The sequence below is a fragment of the Triturus cristatus genome, chromosome 12 (genome assembly GCF_964204655.1).
Source record: "Triturus cristatus chromosome 12, aTriCri1.1, whole genome shotgun sequence".
Lineage (NCBI taxonomy): Eukaryota > Metazoa > Chordata > Amphibia > Caudata > Salamandridae > Triturus > Triturus cristatus.
The window spans coordinates 244,606,754-244,630,150 of NC_140595.1; the positions used below are offsets into that span (position 1 = coordinate 244,606,754).

A 23,397-nucleotide genomic window follows, 5' to 3' on the forward strand; every position below is an offset into this window, starting at 1 on the left:
TGTACTTTACTGCTGTAGACTGTCCAAGAGAACACAGCCGGTAATGTTCCCATTAGACCCGTTAGTAATGCCCTTTAATTATGCAAAGTATTTCTAATTTTGTAAGTAAAGAATATGTTACTGTTGAGTGCTGAGTCTCTAACCCGACACCACCTCCCTCAGTTGGTCTTTTGCTTGGTGATAAAAGTTTCTGATGGATATTTCTAACTGCAGATTCCTCCCCTTAGAATACACCCCAGGCGCCATACTGGATCCTGAAACTTTTCTCCAGCAATGCTCCATTTTGCCACTAGGTTGCACTGTGCAAATCCATGTTGGCTCCATACCACCCCTGAAGTGATAGAGCGGAACTGCTTAGAAGTGCCACACCTGCTCTCTGACTTGATTATTTTCTTTCTGCACCTTCCAGCATTGGTCTGTTGCTCTGCCGCGTTTTGTCAGCCTCCTGATCAATCAATCAATCAATCAATAATTTGTAAAGCGCACTACATACGTGAGGGTTTCAAGGCGCTGGTGGGGGGGGGGGTGCTGCTGCTATTGGTCGAAGAGCCAGGTCTTCAGTTGTCTCCTGAAGGTCAGCAGGTCTTCGGTTTGTCGCAGGTAGAGGGGGAGGGTGTTCCAGGTCCTGGCGGCGCGATGGGAGAAGGATCTGCCTCCGGAAATTGTTCTCCGGATGCGTGGGACCGTGGCCAGGGCGTGGTCAGCGGAGCGGAGTTTCCCGTTGGGTACGTAGAGGGAGAGTCGACTGTTGAGATAGGCTTTGCCGGTTTTGTGGAGTGCCTTGTGTGCGTGGATCAGGAGCTTGAAGGAGATTCTTTTGTCGACGGGGAGCCAGTGCAGGTTCCTCAGGTGGGGGGTGATGTGGTCGCGACGTGGGACGTCGAGGATCAGGCGTGCAGAGGCGTTCTGGATTCTCTGTAGTCTGTTGATGAGTTTGAGCGGGGCTCCGGCGTAGAGGGCATTTCCGTAGTCGAGTCTGCTGCTGACTATGGCCTGGGTGACTGTTTTCCTCGTGTTTGTCGGGATCCATCTGTAGATCTTGCCGAGCATGCGGAGGGTGTTGAAACAGGTGGAGGAGACTGCGTTGACTTGTTTGGTCATGGAGAGTTTTGAGTCGAGGATGACTCCCAGGTTGCGTGCGTGGTCGGTGGGGGCCGGGGGGGACCCCAGTGACGTGGGCCACCAGGAGTCGTCCCATGCCGTGGGGTTGGACCAGAGGATGAGGATTTCCGTCTTGTCTGTGTTCAGTTTGAGGCGGCTATCCTCCATTTAGTCTGCGATGGCCTTCGTTCCCTGGTGAAGGTTGGATTTGGCGGTGAGGGGGTCCTTAGTGAGGGAGAGGATCAGCTGAGTGTCGTCGGCGTAGGAGATTATGTTGAGGTCGTGCTGTCGGGCGATGCGTGCTAGTGGTGCCATGTAGACATTGAACAGCGTCGGGAAGATCCTTTAGGGACGTCGCAGATGATCTCGGAGGCATCGGATCGGAACGGGGGGAGGCGGACTCTGAGTTCTGCCGGAGAGGAAGGAGGTGGTCCAGTCCAGGGCCGTGTCTCGGATCCCTGCGTCGTGGAGGTGCGTGCGTAGTGTGCGGTGGCAGACGGCGGAGAGGTCCAGGAGGATGAGGGCCGCCGTCTCGCCGTTGTCTAGCAGGATCCTGATGTCGTCTGTGGCGGCAAGAGGGCGGTCTCGGTGCTGTGGTTACTGCGGAATCCTGATTGGGACGGGTCAAGGATGTTGTTGTCTTCGAGGTGACGGGTGAGCTGTGTGTTAACTATCTTCTCGATGACCTTTGCTGGGAACGGAAGCAGGGAGATCGGTCGGAAGTTCTTGAGGTCGCTCGGATCCGCCTTGGGTTTTTTCAGTAGGGCGTTAATCTCTGCGTGCTTCCAGTTCTCAGGGAAGGTGGCGGTCTTGAAGGAGAGGTTGATCATTTTGTGCAGGTTGGGTGCGATGGAATTGCTGGCTTTGTTGAAGATGTGGTGCGGGAGAGGGTCGGACAGGGATCCGGAGTGGATTGTTCCCATGGTCTTGATTGTGTCCTCGATGCTCACGTTGGCCCAGGTTGTCCGGGTGTCATGGACGGTGGGGTGCGGTGGGTTCGGTGCGGCGCGGTCGGCAGGGCTCGTCCGGGGTCTGAAACTGTTATGGATGTCGGTGATTTTCCGGTGAAAGAAGGTGGCGAGGGAGTCGCACAAGGCTTGCGCTGGTGGGATGTCGTTGGCGTTGGAGCTGGGGTTGGAGAGTTCCTTCACGATGGTGAACAGCTCCTTGCTTTTGTGTCCTTTTGGCGGTCCTGATGAGGTTGTGGTGGTTGCAGATGGCGTCTTTGTGGGCAGTGCGGCTGTCTGGCGTCTTGTTGCTGTGCCATATGTTTTCCAGTTTCCAGCGGACTCTTCTGCTGGTGTCTCTGCTTGTGGGATTTTTCAGCGGGCTACAGTGTTGGCGCAGTCGTTCATCCAGCGTTGGAGGGTGAGTGCACCCTCATCGGAGTTGGTGGGGTTCGTTGGAGGGTTGAGTGAGAGGCTTGTCTGTAGTTGTTCTTCAGTGACTTTGCCCCAGCAGCGGCGGGGGATCTGTAGTGTGCGGTGGTGTGTGAGGGGTTTTTGGAAGGAGAAGTGGATGCAGTGGTGGTCTGTCCAGGTGAGTTCGGAGGCGTGGCTGAAACTGACTTGGGGGCTTGAGGAGAAGATGGCATCTAGCGTGTTTCCGGCGATGTGGGTCGGCGTTGTGACGAGCTGTTTCAGTCCGAGTTTGTCGATCAGGGTGGAGGAGTTGCTGTCGTTGTTGTTCTCCAGGTGATAGTTCAGGTCTCTGAGGAGGATGTAGTCGGTGGAGGTCAGCGGGTGCATGCTGATGAGGTCGGTGATGGAGTCGCAAAATTGAGGCCGGGGTCCTGGCGGTCTGTAGACGAGGGTACCTCTTAGGGTGGTCTTGGGGTCCGTGTGGATCTGGAAGTGCATGTGTTCGGCGGTGTTGAGGGTGTCGTTGGTGTTTGTTGAGACCCTGATGGTGTTTTTGTGGACGATGGCGATTCCTCCTCCGGCCCTGTTGGTGCCGTCTCTGCGGGTGATCTTGAACCTGTCTGGGATGGCTGTGGCGATGTCTGGCAAGGAGGTTTCGTTCATCCAGGTCTCGGTCAGGAAGGCGACGTCCGGTGATGTGGCGTCGAGTAGGTCCCAGAGTTCGGCGTGTTTGTGTGCGGAGCGGGTGTTGATCAGGATGCATCTAAGCTGGTTGGGTTCCGTCGTGGCAGGCGTCTTGGTGCTTTCGCGGCAGGAGAAGTTGCAGTTCCGGCAGGTGAAGGAGCCGTGGGTGCGTCTCGGGGTGGCCTTGCAGCAGGTGTGGGTCCTTCCTGGGTTGAGAGCGACAAGGGTGTTGGCTTCGTAGCGGCGGCGGTCCTCGTGGCTGCTGCGCGGGCCAGGGGTTCTGCCGCTGGGCGCGGTCCATGTGTGGACGGGCGCAGACGGGCTTGTCTTAGGCGCGCCTTCGGCGCACCCGCTGCGCGCGGCCGTGCAGCGGCCACCATATATGGGGAGGTAGGGAGGGAGGAGCAGCTGGGAGGCGGGAGGCGAGGGACGGGTGGAGCGAATGGGCGCGGAGGGGGCGGGGCCGCAGGGGAGGCAGCAGCGTGGGAAAGGAGAGCGGCGCGGGGCACGGACTCGAGGAGGGGGCACAGAATACGAAAAAGCACAAAATCAGAGGGGCACAGAAATACAAAATAAGCACAAAATCAGAGGGGCACAGAAGTCAGTGGTACAGAATAAAAGGGGGCACACTGGCGAGGGGTACGGAATCAGAGGGGGGCACGGAAGCAGGCGGGAGGCAGGGGGCACAGAAGAAGGAGCGGGCAGACAGGCAACGCAAGCAACAGGCACAGCGGAAACGAACCTTAGGCCACCACTGGCCACCAGGGATGAGGCGCAGGTGGTGGAGGGCATCGAAATCACCGGTGGCGGCAGAAGACAGCGGGGGTGACGGCGGAGCTGCAGCGGGGGGAGCGACCTACCAGGAAGGTCAAGGGTCGCTCTCCACACCGCGCAGCGGCCGCCATATATGGGGAGGTGGGGAGGGAGGAGCAGCTGGGAGGCGGGAGGCGAGGGATGGGTGGAGCGAATGGGCGCGGAGGGGGCGTGGCCGCAGGGGAGGCAGCGGCGGGGGAAAGGAGACCGGCGCGTGGCACGGACTCGAGGAGGGGGCACAGAATACGAAAAAGCACAAAGTCAGAGGGGCACAGAAATATGAAATAAGCACAAAATCAGACGGGCACAGAAGTCAGTGGTACAGAATTAAAGGGGGCACACTGGTGAGGGGTACGGAATTAGAGGGGGGCACGGAAGCAGGCGGCGAGCGGTGGGCAGGGTGGCACAGAAGAAGGAGCGGACATACAGGCAACGCAAGCAACAGGCACAGCGGATGATTTACAAAAAGAAATCTAGCATGATAGGAAATGATGTCCCCTCCAAAAGTTGACCGGCTTCAAGCCAGGCTGTGACTATAGAAAGCTGATATCGGTAACAGACCCACATAAGATACACCTCTCGTGATTGGGCTCTGCGTACAACTCGAAGTTGTGCACCAAATACACCCAAAGGTGATCCAAGACCGAGAAGCAGAGCTGTACGTTGCCGAACATAAGTAGTAGTCCATGCCCTTACTTAAGCCTCACACCAAATCATGGGCACACTCTCTATCTTGCTCTGGAAGCAGTTCCAACAAGAGGTCAACTTTGCGGTTGAAGTCCTACAGTAAGTCTAAATCGAAGTCCAAACAAAATCCAAAAAAGGGAAGTAGGACTCCACCTCATCCTGCCACTCTGAATCCAAAGTGAAGGTGCCAGGTTATCACAATTCCAGTTAATTTTCCTCCGAGTCCCTAGTTGCGGGCCGATTCCCCAACTTATTCCGGTGCGCCCAGAGTTGCCAAGGGTAAGGTGACAAAGCATTGATGCCTTCAAGGAAATCATGCTGCAGGTTTTTGGTGCACTTCCATCTCCCTCTGGCATGCCTTCCGGGCCCTGTTTTGGGTTACCATTTGCGTATTCGTCTTCAACACTGTCTGACCCATTGCAACAGGCTCCAGGTCCCCTACTGACTCTTGTACAGACATCCACTCCAGCTCCAAGACCTGCACCGGGCCCATCCTCTTAAAGACCAGTATCAACGGCCCGGGAAGAGCATCCGGTGAGTATTCTAATGTCTGACACCGATCCAGCATCAGCCGAATCCCAACTAATGTCAAGCTACAAGATTACAAAAATGCAACTTGTCAACATGCAGCCTGACTTTGAACCTGTGCCCCTACCTGGGTTAGACGTTCCAACAGAGGCTTCATTATGTTTTTTGATCTGACTCTGCAAGATACACTCCAAGAGGAAGATGGTTTTGCTGGGAAGTGGGGATGGTTTTCTCACCCCACTATACAAATGACAACTTTTGCATGGACTAATAATAGGCTAGTGTCCTTGGTTACCTCCTCTGGAATAGGGTTTGACTCTTTCGCAGCAGTTGTCCGACAGGCAGCTGGCTTCAGCAATTGTAGTTGCCTTCAGTCGCCACCAATGCGAACATTTTACGGATATGTTTTTTGATCTGACTCTGCAAGATACACCCCAAGAGGAAGATGGTTTTGCTGGGAAGCGGGGATGGTTTTCTCACCCCACTATACAAATGACAACTTTTGCATGGACTAATAATAGGCCTGAAGTACCGGGGATTTTAGGACCCCAGCGGTGCCAGGGGTAGCACCCTATGACTTCATTTTCCATGTTGGCGTAGTATTATAAAATTCCACTCTCATGGTAATATAACAAAGAACTTGGCGAAGAAGCTGGAATATGAAAAGACATCTTTATTAAACTCAAATGAGTGAGACTACGTCGCACAGAAGCCTTAGCAACTGAATGAGGCAGTCTCTAGAACAAAAACCAGTCTTCTCTTTTATACAGAATATTGCGCTTTGGGCAACACCGCCCCTGTTTCTCAAGTGGTCATTCACATATTTTGGCTTCAAAGAAAAGGCAGAGTCATGATGACAATCCCACATTCCAGTTCGTTCAGCCCACAATCTTTTAACCCAGCAAGGCTCAGAACCCTCATCCGATATCAGCAGACCCCAATAAACGGGCACCTCCTGCTCGTCAAACAAGCCATAAAGTAGGAAACAGAGTCAGATGTGAAAGAGATTAGTCAGGGTTCGTGTGGGAAGAAGGAATTTATGGTGCCTCGGGCCCTGATGCTAATCCCATTTGGCCGCAGTAAAAGGAACCGGCCGGACAGGGCTGACCTCGGGCAGTGGAGTCAGTTTGCACAGGTCACAGAGAAGTCACAAAAGGTGTACGCGTCCTTTAGGCCTAAGCATGGCCTTCGTGCAGCCTATGTGAGGGCAATCACAAGATGGCTACTACTGTAAAATGGAACCCATGGAGTCAATGTAAAATATCGTATACCAAGTGCGTTTATCAAAGAAATGTTATGCAAAGCACTTGTACATACCGCATTGGCCATTCGCGGTTTGCTAATACCGGAATAGACAGGGGTAGGGCCCTGCCTCCTGCGCGGTCCCAAATTTTAAAGTACCACAGACCCTCCTTTTGCCCTTACATAGGCAATAACTATACTCTCATCAATCCGAGTCTAGGTCAATATTCATGAAGTCATGGAGATGTTGCTGTAGCATCATCCTATTACTTAGCTCGTCTTCTGATACATGTTTCCTTACACATGTAGTAGCACAAAGGCCACATATGGCGGGACAAAATAAGGAATACCTCAGTCTGTAGCAGGCGGCATAAGATCACACACCCAATAATTAGTGATGTTCACTACTAACTAATGTTGATGCAGAAGCTGTACAAAAGAATTGCTTACGAATTCTAATCTTTTAACCTGCCCATGTTCAGGAAAAGGGTGAAAAGAGTACAAAGAAGCAGTAGTAGGAAAAGACATAGGTTGGGAAGCGGGTGCAGAAGTCAATTGAGTAGAGAACAACGATCCCACCCATAAATGACAACGTCATGTTTAAAAAACACTAGAAAACTCGTTATTAAAAACATATAGACAACGGGAGAAAGTAGTGACCACTATTACAAATGAAATAATAATTTTTCACAACCCTAAGCAGAAAGCAAGTCCTAAAATTATCTAGTAACACCTTTAGGGCTCCTATGCATTTTATATGTTCAGGTGAAACAGTGGTGACCCTCATCAATGCTCTGAGGTGAAAATACTCTTTCCACAGAAAATGGACTTTATTCTGCTTTTACTAAACAGAATAGTACTTTAAAACAATGCCAGCAAAACAATCAGTCTCCTTAACACCTAGTCTATACAATCACACGGAAACCTCTTGTGAAACCACCTATGCCCAGAGTCCGTTCAAAAAGCCTCTCTGGCAGGCTTCTATTGTCCATCAAATCTTCTTCTGTTGTTTTCTTTCGCATGGGCCTCTCTATTCAAGCCTTTCATGCGAAAAGTACTGCTTAGTTGGAGTGCCCTCCTGGCAAACACCCACAGCTCACTCGAAACTCTCAATGTCTCAAGGCAGTCTACCTGTGTCTCTCCTCTGCGGCAGACACTACAAATAATATGCTCTTCATTGGTCATGGGCACAGATCATCTTGTGCAGACCCGGGACCATTCTCAGGATCCAACACTCATCATTCGGTGTCAGAGGACGCTCAGGCTGCTCTTTCATGGGCCCTAGAATTAGTGCCTTTTGTCAATCTTGGATCCGCCGGTGCACTGCACTTCCATTGGAGCAAAGGAAAAGAGGGGGGGGTGTGGCCAAAAACTCAGGCCAAGGGGCTCAAGGGACTGCACACTGTCAGAGGTTACCAGCACATGACAGGTGCTCTTGTGCACTGAAATTCTGATTCTGTGGCAAAACCAGCTCCTCCTTCTTTTCTGATGTTGAACGCCTTCTGATGAAGCAAGTGCGATGCTTTAAACAGTTCATTGTATAACAAGGGGACTGCAAACAGGTGGTCTGCGAGTTTCAACGGAGTGGCCACACGCCATGGGACAATTTTGGTCTAGAATATACTGTCATTCTCAAAAAGCAATACAAATATAAAGACAGTAGGCAAAACAGTGTCTCTAATCTTTTCAATTGGGTTTCCGTGTGAGAGCCTCCATCATCTAAGGGTAGATAACTACACGAGAATTCTATCTAAATGGATGTCTTCACATATGGTGGCATTGTCTAACGGGGCAAACACATTTTTTTTCTGAATGATTACATCTAGGTGTTCCTAAATTCCTTATCTAGAACATCTCAATAGAGAAATCACATGGTACAGATTATCATGGGCATGTAGAAAACTTTCACATCAGGTGCACTATGCAATACACAGGCTAATAGTCAAATATGCAAACAAAAGACAAGACACTAGAGGGTCCTGATATTTGCATGATTAGAACACATCTGATCCCACCAAAAATTAAAGCAGCAGGGACAAAAGGGTAAAAACCACATTAAAAATAGACATTGAAAATTCGTCATGTTCAAAAGGGTAAACGTAATTTATCTCCTATTGGGATGGAAAACTTGTCTTACTATAATATAATATACTTGAGTCAGTTAACCGGTCTATCGCTACCCTGACAGTCAGGCTGGAAAACATTGAAGCAGGCCTAAGGAAAATTCCTGGAAACCAGTCTGGCCATACAAAAGGGAATTATACATAAACATGCAGTCTGGAAGTGTGTACCTGAACAATACACCTACAATAATAAATGGGCTGACTGGTGAAAGGAATACGGAAAAGGGAATTGGAACTAGGACACAACTAAAATCCCCAATAACTAAGCATGATGCGACATTGGTCAGGGGAGAAGTAACAAAAGAAAAAAATCTATAGGAAGACCAAAAATTATTTGGGTGATAGTCAGGCATGTGACACAACACCAAGAGTACGGGTGATACACAAAGGCCAAAGTTACATACATTTTAACTCTACCGCTGGCGGCTACACCATATACGGTAATCTTAGGTAATGTTCCAGTTCCTTCTTTAGGGAAAAATGAAAACCTAGTTTTCTTTTAAGGAACAAAAGCCATAGGCTACTTAGGAAGCAAAACATCATTAACTAATGTAATATAGAAATTAGGCCACCTTGAGTCACAGATCTATAATTTCATCCTTGGGTCCAATCAAGGATACATAAACGTAGGGCTGCCTGTTCCTTTAAGGGAAGGGGCAGTAACGTGACTAACTACAGGTGACACACTTCGATCCTGTATATCTCTTTTATTTTCCTTACCATTATAGCCAAATAGACATGCACTGGTGAAGTGTTGTCTCTCATGTTCACAGCATGAAATATCATTAGCTGTGGAATTTAGTAACCAGAACAAGTTCAACCAGCTGTTGCGTAGCGATGGGCATCGTCATGACCATCCCCTCACAACACAGGTAAACTTGTAATAGTATCAAAAGCAGCAACAAAGAGAACAAAAACATGCATAATAATAAAAAAAATAATAAAAACGCACAAAATGTCAAGCCATCAGATATACTTGCTGTATATCAAGCACAAAAAGCATAAACAAAACAATAGCATATGTAAATAAGCGGTGACACACAATACCATGTCATGTACTTTTATGCACTGTAAAACATGCAGCCCAAAACCCAATATTTGGGCCTGTTTAATTTGTCAGGTTTAAAATCCTTACCCTCCTTTTGACAGCAGATCACCAGGCAATGGAAATCTGCTGTCAAATATAACTTTTACTGTTTCTCTTCTAACGTACAGGACCAGCAAGAACAATTCATGATAGGACCAAATACACAAAAATAAATTTCCATTACTTAACTGTTACCCTCTTGTCAGTTACCTCGCAACATCAATGCTACCGTAGTTTTACCTTTCTGAAAGTAAAAATCGTTACATGACACTCCATATTAATTTGGCACCTACAATTTCCACTGTGAAAAAGAAGTCTTAATTGGCAATACGCTCTCACTTAGGCATGTAGCCTTAAAAATTTTAGAATCTTATTTTCTGTCTAAGACTTAATGCAACACTTCGTTTTCTGTTAAATAAGAGCTAATAGCAGGCATCATTTTATATTTTTTTAGAGCGAGACACAAATGTATCAGTTCTGCAAAACATTTAACGTGATGTTTGGACTTTCAAAGAAACCCCTTTTCTATATTTTCCCTTTGGAATTAAGTTCTTTAGTTTTAGTGATGTTGTTACGGAGAAACCAGAAACCCCACCTTTAGAGGCCCGTGTAGCAAGGTCATTCTGCATTCCACAGAGGCAAGACCCTAATTTAAACGGTCATAAATGTCAACGTGGCAGCCTACTCCATTGTTTACGGGAAAACTAAAGATAGCATCTCAGCAGCGCGACTGGAGCCAGCTTCTGCAGCTCCCTAGCCCCCAGCTTCTGCCACTCTGAATTTGTCAAAGCCAGAAGGCCTTCCTAATTCCTCCTACCTTGCAATAATTTACTCTATTTTGAAAATAATTTCTCCTTTTAAGGCGCTAAAAAAATTATCTCTATTCCCAGATTATTAAACTACATGTACTGTGAATAATTCACAAAACGTAATAACACCCATACCAGTTTTTAGAATGAATGCTCGTTGTAATCTTATGCAATGGTACACATTTCATCAACCTCAAATTAATGAACTTCTCAGTAGGCCCAGTTGAAGTTAGAACCTTCAACCCTGATATTGAAACAAGCCGTTGTACTGGCACATTGACTCATTGAATCATAAGAAGGCACAACCTGTAAATATATATCTAACCTAAATGTATGTATTTACTGAAGCCTGAGACACTTTAAAAAGTACTCTGAATGAAAGAAAATGCAGTTTAAACAGTGTTTTTACCCAAATTCGACTTTGATATTTCAGGCATTAAAAAATGAATATCCTACAATTTTCTTGCATAATATGCATTACCAGAATGTCTATTACATAACCCATGAGTCAGGCATTGGAAATAATAACTTATACTTTATAAAAATGAGCTTGTTTGCGCCTGCGCCAAGGGAAAATTGTACACGCGAATGCTTGTCATTTTAGTGATGCAACACAACTTAAATCAAATTTTAATGCTAGGAGGTCATAGTATGAGTATTAAGCTTTATAAATATCAAAAAGCGATTTTGAAAAGCACTTATTTTTTTTAAAATAATTTTTCCATGGTTAATAATTTTCTTTAAAAAAATCCCAAGTATTCGTTTTTGTGATAATTCCATGTATAAAAAGCAAGCTGCATCTCTTGCCTATCATTTTGGACACATTAACTCACAAGCCTAAGCGCATAAGCCCAACTTGAAACGCGTCACATTTTTGCGCCAGTTTCATTTAAAAGGACGGTTATGCAAAATTCCACCCGCGTTCAACTGGGAAGGTGCTGGCTGAATGAACATTTCTATCAAATATACTGCAGCTGAAAAGTTTGCCTATGAACATCTAATACAATGCATCTAAGGAAAATGCTGTAAATTTATTTTGTTTTTGCAAAAATAGATAATTTCGTTTTTGGGGCCTTATTTATATCTACTGAATGTGTTTCTAATTTTATCCTTTAAGCATTTAACGGCAGTTTTGTATATGTTAACAAACGCTCATTCTATAAATTAAAGAGCACCATATAGCTATTTTAGCACATCACATGGTTCATTTCTGGATTTCTTTTCTAAGTTTCTACTTGATATTAATTAACCAGCAATTTACTTAACAGACTGAAAACATCAGAAGACCCACAAACACACATTGAGCTCATTTCAGACATAAACGGAAAGGGGGTCAAACAGACAATACAGCGCGCTTTAGCCATTTTTCATAAATAGCGCCGTCGCAATTTACTTACAGAAGTTGCACTAATGAGAAAACCACATAGACATTTAAACACACAGTTGACTTACAAATCAATACTCATGACAGAAAGAAAGAACAGCTCACAGACTATACTTGAACCAAACCATTTGCAAATACTAGTTGTAAGTCATATTTACAAGAAACGCTTCTCAATAGTATTCCAAAAGGCTGCATAAACAGCCCAACAGACAGATGTATGTCCAAGAAGTAGTGAATGCGCTCAATTCACTAGCTTTGCCTAGCAGAACACCACACAAAATCGTTCTGCATATCTTTATTCATAAAACTGCGCAGAACGAAGGATCCTTGTTTTGTATTATGTCATATTTTAATTCCCTGGGGGTACAAAATCACCAAGGAAGAAATATGTTTTCAAATCTAACCGTTTCTAACTATGGTACCTTCCAAAAAAAACAACCCATTTTTCCATGTGAGCTTACAAACAGGCATGTCAAAAATACTGCGGAAAACGCAAGTATTATAATCAAAATGGTGCTTAAGGTATTTTTCGTACGTGCACCGTTCAACTAAACCAAATGGAGAAATATCTCCTCATTACCTGCCTACACAAATTGCAATTCGCATATCCAAACCTATACAAACCAAAAGTTGGCCAACACAAATTTCACAGTTCCAAAGCTACATTTCAAACTTGCTAAGATCAGGCATCTTATAGCTCACTAATCTAGCTTCAAAACTTCAAGGGTTTATCTCTACCAATACACTCGCAAATATGCGAGACCCTTGGGTATGGTAATTGCAATGACCAAATCAACAAACCAAGAAACCAACCCCTCGCCTTTGGTAATTGCGATAACCAAATCAAAGACAAAGAACCAAAGGACTGGGAGCGACCCACTTATACTTAATTCTTATTTTTACTAATCAAAAGGTTATCCAAATTCTAACTGTCAAGTTCTACATAACCAAACGTCTTTTAATATACTCACGCCAAAAAGGGTTCTAATCGGGAGTGACATCTTTTGGAGAGTCAAAGTCAGAAAGATCAGAGATATACTGAGCTGCAGAGACAAAGAATCCCCCAGAACCTCGGTGCTCAGAGTACCTGCTTAGTGGATTTCTGTCCTGTTCTTCCCAGTAGATTTCTGTCCTCTGACAAGATCGCTCCTCCAGATAGTCACTTGTATTGATGCCCACATTGGGCGCCAACTGAAGTACCGGGGATTTTAGGACCCCAGCGGTGCCAGGGGTAGCACCCTATGACTTCGTTTTCCATGTTGGCGTAGTATTATAAAATTCCACTCTCATGGTAATATAACAAAGAACTTGGCGAAGAAGCTGGAATATGAAAAGACATCTTTGTTAAACTCAAATGAGTGAGACTACGTCGCACAGAAGCCTTAGCAACTGAATGAGGCAGTCTCTAGAACAAAAAACAGTCTTCTCTTTTATACAGAATATTACGCTTTGGGCAACACCGCCCCTGTTTCACAAGTGGTCATTCACATATTTTGGCTTCAAAGAAAAGGCAGAGTCATGATGACAATCCCACATTCCAGTTCGTTCAGCCCACAATCTTTTAACCCAGCAAGGCTCAGAACCCTCATCAGATATCAGCAGACCCCAATAAACGGGCACCTCCTGCTCGTAAAACAAGCCATAAAGTAGGAAACGGAGTCAGATGTGAAAGAGATTAGTCAGGGTTCATGTGGGAAGAAGGAATTTATGGTGCCTCGGGCCCTGATGCTAATCCCATTTGGCCGCAGTAAAAGGAACCGGCCGGACAGGGCTGACCTCGGGCAGTGGAGTCAGTTTGCACAGGTCACAGAGAAGTCACAGAAGGTGTACGTGTCCTTTAGGCCTAAGCATGGCCTTCGTGCAGCCTATGTGAGGGCAATCACAAGATGGCTACTACTGTAAAATGGAACCCATGGAGTCAATGTAAAATATCGTATACCAAGTGCGTTTATCAAAGAAATGTTATGCAAAGCACTTTTACATACCGCATTGGCCATTCGCGGTTTGCTAATACCGGAATAGACAGGGGTAGGGCCCTGCCTCCTGCGCGGTCCCAAATTTTAAAGTACCACAGGCCAGTGTCCTTGGTTACCGCCTCTGGAATAGGGTTTGACTCTTTCGCAGCAGTTGTCCGACAGGCAGCTGGCTTCAGCAATTGTAGTCGCCTTCAGTCGCCACCAATGCGAACATCCTTACGGAAATTTTATTGTCTGGCCCAGCAACATCTGAGCACTCTGCTCCCTTTTAACAAGGTCATCGCTGATATCTTGATGGGCACTTGGTCAAAGACCTGTCTGAGCCCACCTGTGAATAGGCAGGTGGCTAGGCTTCACAGACCAATCCGGGTTTTTTCACCAACCATCCTACTTCAGAGAGCCTGGATGGTGAGGCTTCAACCAGCAAGGTAAACCTCAGTTCAATCTTCGTGGATCCTCCGGACATGGACTCCCAGTGGACTGAAGTGTTTAGAAAGCATATGTTCTTTTCTATTGGCCTTGCATTGAGATTAATCACTGCTGTTTATTAGGTTGCTGTACACATGGCCTCTGAAAGATGACCAACAAGATCTTAGCGGTCCAGAAAGACCTTCGAGCCTCTCGGGCAATTCATGATGGACAAGAGGCGGCCAGTTACATGATTAGTTTCTGAACTAGATTTTACTGATTGCGTGAGAACGAAGGTTATCATCAATAATGTTTGTCGCAAAGACGCATAAAAATGTTCCACAGAATTTTCTGGAGATCTACAAGCCTCATTGATATGCCCTTTGATGGCTCATGCCATTTCGGTGAAAAAACTGATTCTGCCTTGACGCTCTTCAACAACAGTAGAGCCACAAGATGCTCCCTGGGTCTGTTGAACTCGTACGAGCCGTTCCTGCATCAGTTTAGAAAATTTGGAGGGTAATCCATCAGGTTGGCATCTAGGCAACAACAGTCTCCCCAGCCACTCCAGCAGTCACTCAAGTCCTTTCAGTGCCGGAGTTGTGGGTAAGACAGGCAAAGCGTAGGTCTCAGGGGCACCAGTCCTCTTACCCTGCAGCAGCAGCCACCAAGCGGCTTTAGTTTGCCCTTAGTGGCTCACAATTTTGGGGGCAGGATTCAACACTTCCTCACTGAAAGGTGATCCCTCATGTCTGACAGATTGATCCTACAAACCATTCACCATGATTATGCTTTATCTTTCATTTTGCCCTGTCAAATCTTCCACCCATATCAGAGCGACACTCAGAGGAACGCCTGTCTGTTCTGTTTCTAGAGATACAAGTGTTACTCTGCAAAGGTGATATTGACAGGGTTCTAGACTCCTTAAGGGGAGAGGGTTGTTACTTTTTCTATTTGCTTGTGCCAAAGTGCAGGGGCCTCTGGACAATTATGGAACTTTGACCTCCAAATGCCTTCCTGCATAAGGATACATTCATAATGCTCACACTGGCCCAGATCCTGCTGGCTCTGGACTCGGGGGGGTCTGGATGATACCCGTCATGTAGTCCCACAGATGGTACCGATGGCACATGTTTGACCTGGATCATTTTCAGTTTGCCGTGCTCTTCTTCAGCCTCACCAGCACCAGTTGGGTTTTCACAAAAGTGATGTCAGTGGTCGGTGCCTACCTTCGGATGTCCGTGATAAGTTTTTCCCTACTTAAGCAACTGCCAGTGAGTCCTAGACCACCTTCAACGTTAACCTCCAGCCAGGCCTCTCCAACGAGTGGCTTGTGAGCTACCGGTGGCTCATCAGCTACCTCTAAGTAGCTCTCTTGTGTGTAGTCCAGTGCGGTTAGAATCTTTAGCTTGGCTGAATTAATATGTCTAATAACATTAAGAGTATGTATTCAAGACAAAAATGTTTGCATTTTCAGAATTCATAAGCTGATATTTAGCGAAAAACGTCTCAGTTTCCAAAATATATTTAAAGCTTATATTTGAGTGATAAATCCTATGGCATTGGGAATACATATTTTGATACATTAACCTTGCTGTCCCTTGCATTGATTTGTCAAACATTGACAACTGACAAACATGTTTTACATTATGACTGGAAACCCTGACTGAGATCGCTGCTGCTAGTAATCTTGCATATGGTGGTCACTGATTTATTCTAGTCTGGTGTGGTCACTATTACAACACTAATATTAGTAGCCCTGGGTGATTTTCATTGAACTAAAGTAGCTCTTGTTACAGAAAAGGTTGAAGACCCCTGCTCCAGGTATTCTTGGGGTTCACAATCAATCAGCAGAAGTCTTACCTGACTCCTTTGCAGAGGCTTCCATTAATTGAGGCTATTCTGGATACAATGCAATTCAGGACCTTTTCTCCACGCAACCAACACAGGACATTTGAGCTACGATTCCAATGTTTTAGCCTTGGTCTTAGTAATAGAGAGTCTGAGGCTTCTTTTCCTCTTGCATTCTCCTCGTCGATTACACCAGATGGCACATGCGGTCTCTACAAAGGAATCCAATGTTCCAGTGGGCCCAGCTTCAAGGAAGCCTATTCAATTCCATCCAGATTTCAGAGGAGACTGCTCATGATCTGCAGTAGTGGCTGCTCGAATGCAATCGGTCCACTGGCAGGGCCTTCTCCCTCCCCCAGCCACAACTGACGGTGTTGACGGACGCAGTACGTCTGGATGTGGGTGGTGGAGCTCAGTGGACTCTAGTTTCCAGCAGAAGCTCGGTTCCATAGCAGTCTGTTGGGGTTGCTTGCCATTTATCTATCTCTGAAGGCCTTACTATGGTCCATGAAGGGGAGGCAGGTGCAGGTTCTCACATAAGACACCAGGGCCTAATGTTACTCCAACAAGCAGAGTGGAGTGGGCTTCAGAGCCCTGTGCCAGGAGGATCAGCACCTTTGGTGTTGGAGCAACAGGGCATTTCCCTAATTGCAGACCACCTGGTGGGCTCCTTGAATGCCAGAGCAAATGAAAAACGCAGTCTAGATACCTAGGTGGTGCAGGTCACCTTCCAGCAGCGGGGGAGAAACCTGGCTAGTTTTATTTTTAAATTAGTTTCCACAAGAATATTTACTGGGAGATGCATTCCTACTGGAATAGAACACTTGATGTCTGTACTTCTTCCTGCTTCTCCTTCCAGAGTTCTGAAAAAGATGAAACGGACCAGGCGAAAGTCCTCCTTGTAGCTCCAGATTGAGCCTGTAGGGTGTCGTACTTGGAGCATTTGGGCATGAGCCCTCCATTCAGCGATCACTTTGTAAGGATCTTTTCTCATAGCATCAGGCCAGGGTGCTTTACCTGAACTTGTGCAATCTACACCTCCATGCATGAAGATTGAGCGGCAGCAGTTGACTGCTTTTGATCTGCCAGCCGAAGTGGTGAAAGTCATTCACACCACCAGGTGACCTTACACAAAGTCCATTTAAGTCGGGCCCTGGGACAAATTTGTGACTTAACCGTGGTTTCTGAAAAGTTGGCCCTTTACAAGCCAAGCTGTTGAATGTTCTTGCATTAGTTTTGTCTTTGGCCCAGCAAGGTCTTGCTGTGAGCATTATTAAAAGGTTACTTGTCAGCCCTTTCAGCCTCTCTATATTTACCGAATCAACTGCCTTTGTTTAAATCACCTGCTATGATGATGATTAAAGGTTTCACATGCGTTTCCTTCCAGGCCGTTCATGAGATATTAATCTTGACAGTTCTCGTGTACGCACCCTTGAGCTGATGCATGATTCCTCACAGCGTCGTATGATTTAAAAGACTGCCTTCCTCATCACAAGTACTTCAGCTTGTTGCGTTAGTGAGCTTCCGGCACTGTTGGTTCAACTACCTTAAACACTTTTTCCTGGATTAACTGGTAAGAAGGAAAGGAATGGCCTTCTTGCCTAAAGTTATGATTCCTTTCTATCTTGGGCAATACATCATTGTGAGAAGTTGGCCTGGCATATGCTGTCTCCTAGTTATAGGGACACCTTGCACCAGTCCAATTCGACTCTTATTGATGATAGGTCTAAGACAACCTTTAAAGAAAGCTATCCTAGTGGTAGCTGTGGAGAGCAGCCTTCAGGTTAAGTCTTGAAGGAGTGTTAAGCTTATTGTTTTACCATAATAACCCCTTGAATAACCAAATGAAAGAGTAACCCACACAGGTATATATATAAAATATATGTATTTATTCTAGACAGAATCCCACAGTCTCTTTATGAAGCTGTGGCAAAGTTACAATTTCAAACAAGCATTGATAGATACAATAAATAGCACTATTAACATTGTGCCCGGGGGGGGGGGGGACCAAACCATATACTAAAAAAATGGTATAAGAACCACGACAATTCTACAGACAATGCCTAGGGCATTTAGGATCGCTGGCCCCTTAAGAATCCACCCCAGGTTATGAGGAAGGGGACCCACGGGAGGCGCGTGCAGTGGAAGTAGCTGCTATCGGGATCTCTATTACAGCCTATGGAGAATGTCGCGGTTGGAAATAAACAGTTTAAAAATACTTCTAGCAGGAGTACAAAGTTAAAACTTTAGACTTAAGCTTTTGAGGAGCCCACTACCACGAGAGTACCGAGGTACCACTGTTACCTGCCCCAGGGAAGCCGGGTGCATAGGTCGTTCCTGCTGTCGGGTCGCGGGCTGATTTTCAATGGGAAAATAGTCAAAAGTTCTGCTAGCCAAAAGCGTCGATGATTCCGTGAAAATCAAAGATGTGAAGATTGTAGAGAAGAACCTGAAAGCAGAGGGGACAGAGTCTGGGTCACGGCAAAGTGACCAGGAGGCTCAAAGCAAAGAGCCCTTCGATGTCGGGTGCTTCAGGTGGAAAGTGGTGTAGCTTGGATCTGCAGCCACGGGCTCCGGGAGGCTTCAAGGAAGGCCAGCTTCTGGAGGGCGACTGTCCCACGTCGGATGAGGGTCGCTGCGGTGTTAGTGTCCGGATTGGATCCACTAAGCCTTGGCAACCGCAACCCACGAAAGATGAACAAATCTGTTACAGTGCAGACCCCCGAGGTCTGGGAGAGGTCTCCTTCGAGGAGACTGTAGAGCAGGCCTGGAGCAACCAGGGGAACTCTTGATTCTTGAGATAGACCTCCACTAGGGCCCACAAGTCGAGAGACAAGGGACCGTGGGAGGCGGCAATTTGGAGTGCGTAAAAGGGCACCCACGGGCCACCGGAGGGCGCTAGGGCGCTGGTCTTTGGCACAATTGCTGTAGAGTGGTTGGCTCGAAAACGAGCCAAAGCACAACTTCCCCACTGGTCAGGGTCGTGTGCTACGCAAGAGGTGGCCGGTGTCCTGGGGGATTGGGGATCTCGGCACCCACGCGGTCCACGGTGCCCAAACTCGTTGAGCACACTCACTGGCCTCTGGGATGCGCTGGAAACCCCCCTCAAGGGTGCTGGAAGTCGTCGAAGTCCGTAGGAGCAGCGAGGTTCCAACCGGGTCACTTGCAGTGTTTCAGGTGCCTGCCAAGCAGGGGGATAACTCCTTTATCCCAAGGGAGATTTCTTCCGTCAGCTGGGCAGCAGCAAGTCGAAGGTCAAGACTGTAAAGTTCAAGATTAATCTGAGGCTCTGGGGCCACGTTATTCACCTTTATCCCCAAGATTAGGGGAGTGTCCAGAGTAGTGTCCACCAATGAGGTGAGGCGGGAAAGGGTGGCTACACCCTCTCCCCTTTGTGTGTTTCCCGCCTGGGCGAGGGGCAGGATGCCCCTGATCCGGTTCCAAGCGGTGTATGCAGAATGAGGTCTCTGCAGCTGCCTACGTGCAACTCTGAAAGGACATTTGGTGCACCCACCCTATTCCAATCCACATTATCCTGTCTGGGGAGATGCTAGCACCTCCCTGCCACAGGAGCCCTATTGTCCAGCTGGTGAGGCTGGGGTTTTCCCCAGCAACAGCCAGCCAGGGTCGTGTAGGTGGCGGGCAGTAGCCATTTTGTGTTACTTGTGCACTTTTAAATTGGTGTCCAAATTCTACCGCTTTTCTAATATCGCACCTCTAGCAGGGGTGAATCGTACCCTCATGCCCATGGCTGGACTGGGGGTATGATTCCTACATGTTTGAGACCAAACACGATATGGTTCTGTGTAGCCATTCTCAAGTTATCGCGATAGACTTATAATGCGGTTAAGAGTATATGGTATGGCTACACTACAAACAACCCAGCAATGATTTTACGAAGGTTGCAGAGAGGCTCTACTCATGTAGGGGTCCCCCCTCACACATACCTCAGCACCCTGCCTTGTAGGATTACCAAGGCCTGCTATAGGGGTGAGCTATGAGAGTATATGTGTTGTAATGGGGTGGGATATAGGGTACCTATATCCCTGTAAGGGGTGCTAGCACCACCTTACCCAGACTACAGTAGAGGTCTGGTGGTGTCAGTTTGTATGGCTGTCCCAGGGTGGCACAATAAGTGCTGCAGCCCTGGTAGGCCTACTGAGGGACCCATGCCCTGGGTACCTAGGGTACCATCTACAAGGGACTGTCAGGGCACCCTCAGCATCCATTGGGTTTGTACCTAGGGTACTTCACATTAGTTTTAGGGAGAAAGCAGATAGGCTGGGGTCCTGGATAGCAGGATCCCAGCCAGACTAGTCAAAAACCACTCAAATACCAGGCAAAAAGTTGGGGGTAACCATTAGTCAGATTCCACCTTCCTACAATCATCCTGCAAGCGTTCTTTGTCCCCCCTTCACATCTCCAAAAAGGGGATGCTTTATTGGTTGTACCCCAAAAGCGGTTTACATTTTTATATTGATCTTACCAAAGAATATTATGTGGACTATCAGCTTTTTGGGGGGTTCTCTGGTGCATAGAGAGGACCCTGTCGAGGTTGAGAGTCCTATAGCAAAGGCTACCCACTGGCCAAGAAGCAGCATATTGAAGGTGTTAAATCTCATTCCACCAGGGGTAAGGCTGCTACCTCAGTGTTGGCATGTTGAGTGCCTGTCCTTGACACATGACTGGCTGCATCGTGGGTGTATGTGCAAACTGCAAGACCGTTTGGTCCGAGTCCTCTTGGCAAACCCTACACTTGAGGAGGTACTGCTTTGGTATCTATTCTAAGGTGAGGAATTTGTGGTTGGAAGCATCCATCAGAAGAACAAATTACTTGCCTTCAGCTGCACTCTTTCTAGTGGATATTTTATTTAGCCGCTGGTTCCTCACTATCCTGTCTGTGGAGTGGCCTCTTTTTAACATCTAAAAAGAACCCAAATTAAGAGTCATCACACTGGTGTCAACAATGGTTAACATACCATGTCTGAAGGCACTGAAAGGGGGAAAATGAATTGATAAATGCACGCAGGGGTTCGTCACTTCCAGGGCAGTACTGAGCTGCAAGGCGCCATGTAGTGCCACGGCGGAGCGTTGCTGGAGAAACTTTACCTTATCGAGTCTGGTTCCTGGGGTATATTCAAAGGTAAGGAATCTGCAGTCAGACAGATTATTCACCACAAAGAGCATTACTGGAGGTAATTAACTTGTTTGTTGCGTGCAGTAGTAGGGTAGAGAGGTATGAAGTCACAAGCAGTTAACTCCAAATGCATTGGAAGCTTAGTTGTGAGTTCCGCTCTTTACAGCCTAACATTTCTTCTGTATACCATTTGTTTGACGAGTTGCATTTATTTTTTTTGCTATGGCTATACTTCAAAAATTCACAAGCGCAGCCATCCCAATTTCTTGAGATTTTTATTAATGAATCTTGACTGAAGTTGCCATAATAATAAATATTCCTAATATGCTGAAATGCACTGCCATAGTAGTTGTCTATTCCAAAACTTTTAATCCCTGAAGAGACGGAGCCCCCGTTAATGGTTGACTAATAAATGAACTTGTAAGACTTTGTACCACAGTCTTGTGTCTCCATATTCTATTTATCAGGAAGAGGCATTGAATTTCTGCTTCTTTTTCAAAAGTCTGACCTGTGTGTTTTAAGAGGGTGAAAGCTTTTTATATCAGTGGAGGCAAATCATCCCAAAATGATTTTTCCTTCTCCAGTTGGGTAAGAGATCCTCTATCACTGGCCCACTTTACCTATGTCTAACTTTGTGTCAAAGGCTGACCAATGTATAGATAGGACTGATCTCAGATCTGTGACTTTAAGTCTACTTTTGTGGTCAAAGCCAATGTTTGCAGACAATAGACAGCATGGTGGAAGGAGGATGGGTCTGTCTTCGCAAAAGACTTTTGTATTACAACACCTAAGGCCCAGGTTTGATTCACAAACCGTAGAAGGTAAATCTTAAGTGGGCAGGGGGGAGGAAGTTGAGCTCTCAAGGAACAAAGCAGAGTACTTGGAAATGATTTGCTCATTTACATGGATTGAGGTTTAATTCTTTATTATTATTTTTTTTAAGATGGACTAACTGTGTTTTGTGACATTTCTTCGGATGAGGAGCTTTTCCATGGAGAAGGAGACTATCAGTTTGACATCTATCGTTCCATGAAAGAGGAGAACGGGTATGTAGTGAAACATTTACCTTATTTTTGTTCTTAAAATACTTGCTATGTATTTACTATTTAATGGACTAGCTTCCATTTTATTATTAATAATATTCTTTACATGGCATATTTACAACAATGCTCTTGATTATGAATTCAGTACTAACATTGAAAACATTAAGATACCATATATTCTAAATACTTGCTATCCTTGTGTTAACTAGGGCTTTCATAAGAAACCAGCATTGACATATCCAATGTATGGCATACACACATACAGGCACACATCATGCATGTATTACAATAGATGACCCATGCAAGCAAATATACAGAGTAAAATATCTGTGGACATCCATGAATGTACAGAACGACACTTCTGCCAGCAACGTACATAGACCAGCGGATAAAGTCACCCAGATCTACAAGCCCCCCAGCACCTTGACTAACTGATATGCCTTTATCCATTCACAGAGTGAGACACGTTATGTTGGTTGCACATACAGCCCTTAATGCTGTATAAGGCTACCTATAAACTACTAGATGTCAAAGAAGGTGAAAAGAAGAGAGTGAGGACCGAGCTTTGTAGATAGAATGTTCTTCCTCAAAGTGGAGTGCTGGTCAATAGCCAAACTAATCTAACTTATAAGCAAGTAGGAAATAAGATTGTTAAATAAGTTGGTGGAAGGGGACAACAGTGTGATGAATCAGATTTTAATGGAAAGTTTGGATTGTTAGAATATTATTGAGATGTCATGGAAAGGCAGTGAGAGTCTTATTTTAATATGTTTACAAACCAACACTCACAGGCTGACTCGCGGGGCATAAACATGCAGGTACAAATATGGTACCACAACACACACATACAGGCACATAGCCCACAAGTAAGCATGCACAAAGGGAGACAAATTCACAAAGTCCAGCTATACAGTTGCAAGTTTCATCTCAACTTAATATTCAGAACGATTGCTGATCAAATCAAGTTTGAGAAAAGGTTAGTGGCAATGCGTAATCAACCTTTAGCCTAGTAGAAAAATCTGTTTTGAGTGATGCAATAGTTGAGTTTTTAATGATATCATTGTTAACAGCGCGCTCTGCTTCTCCATTCTATCCTTTGCCAGCTTGCAATACGTATTCATATGCTATGGTGCATTTCAGTAACTTCATTTCTGATGGATACA

At 46.2% G+C, this 23,397-nt stretch overlaps 1 protein-coding gene across 2 annotated transcripts in view; it reads left to right on the top strand.

Annotated features, from left to right (window-relative positions):
- Positions 1-23,397, top strand: part of HASPIN (histone H3 associated protein kinase) — a 1,547,868-nt gene that overhangs the window by 1,442,643 nt on the left and 81,828 nt on the right. For both annotated transcript variants that reach the window (XM_085639404.1, XM_085639405.1), the window contains exon 15: positions 22,135-22,237. In XM_085639404.1, the coding sequence (XP_085495530.1) occupies positions 22,135-22,237 (103 nt within the window). The remainder of the gene's footprint in view (positions 1-22,134; positions 22,238-23,397) is intronic.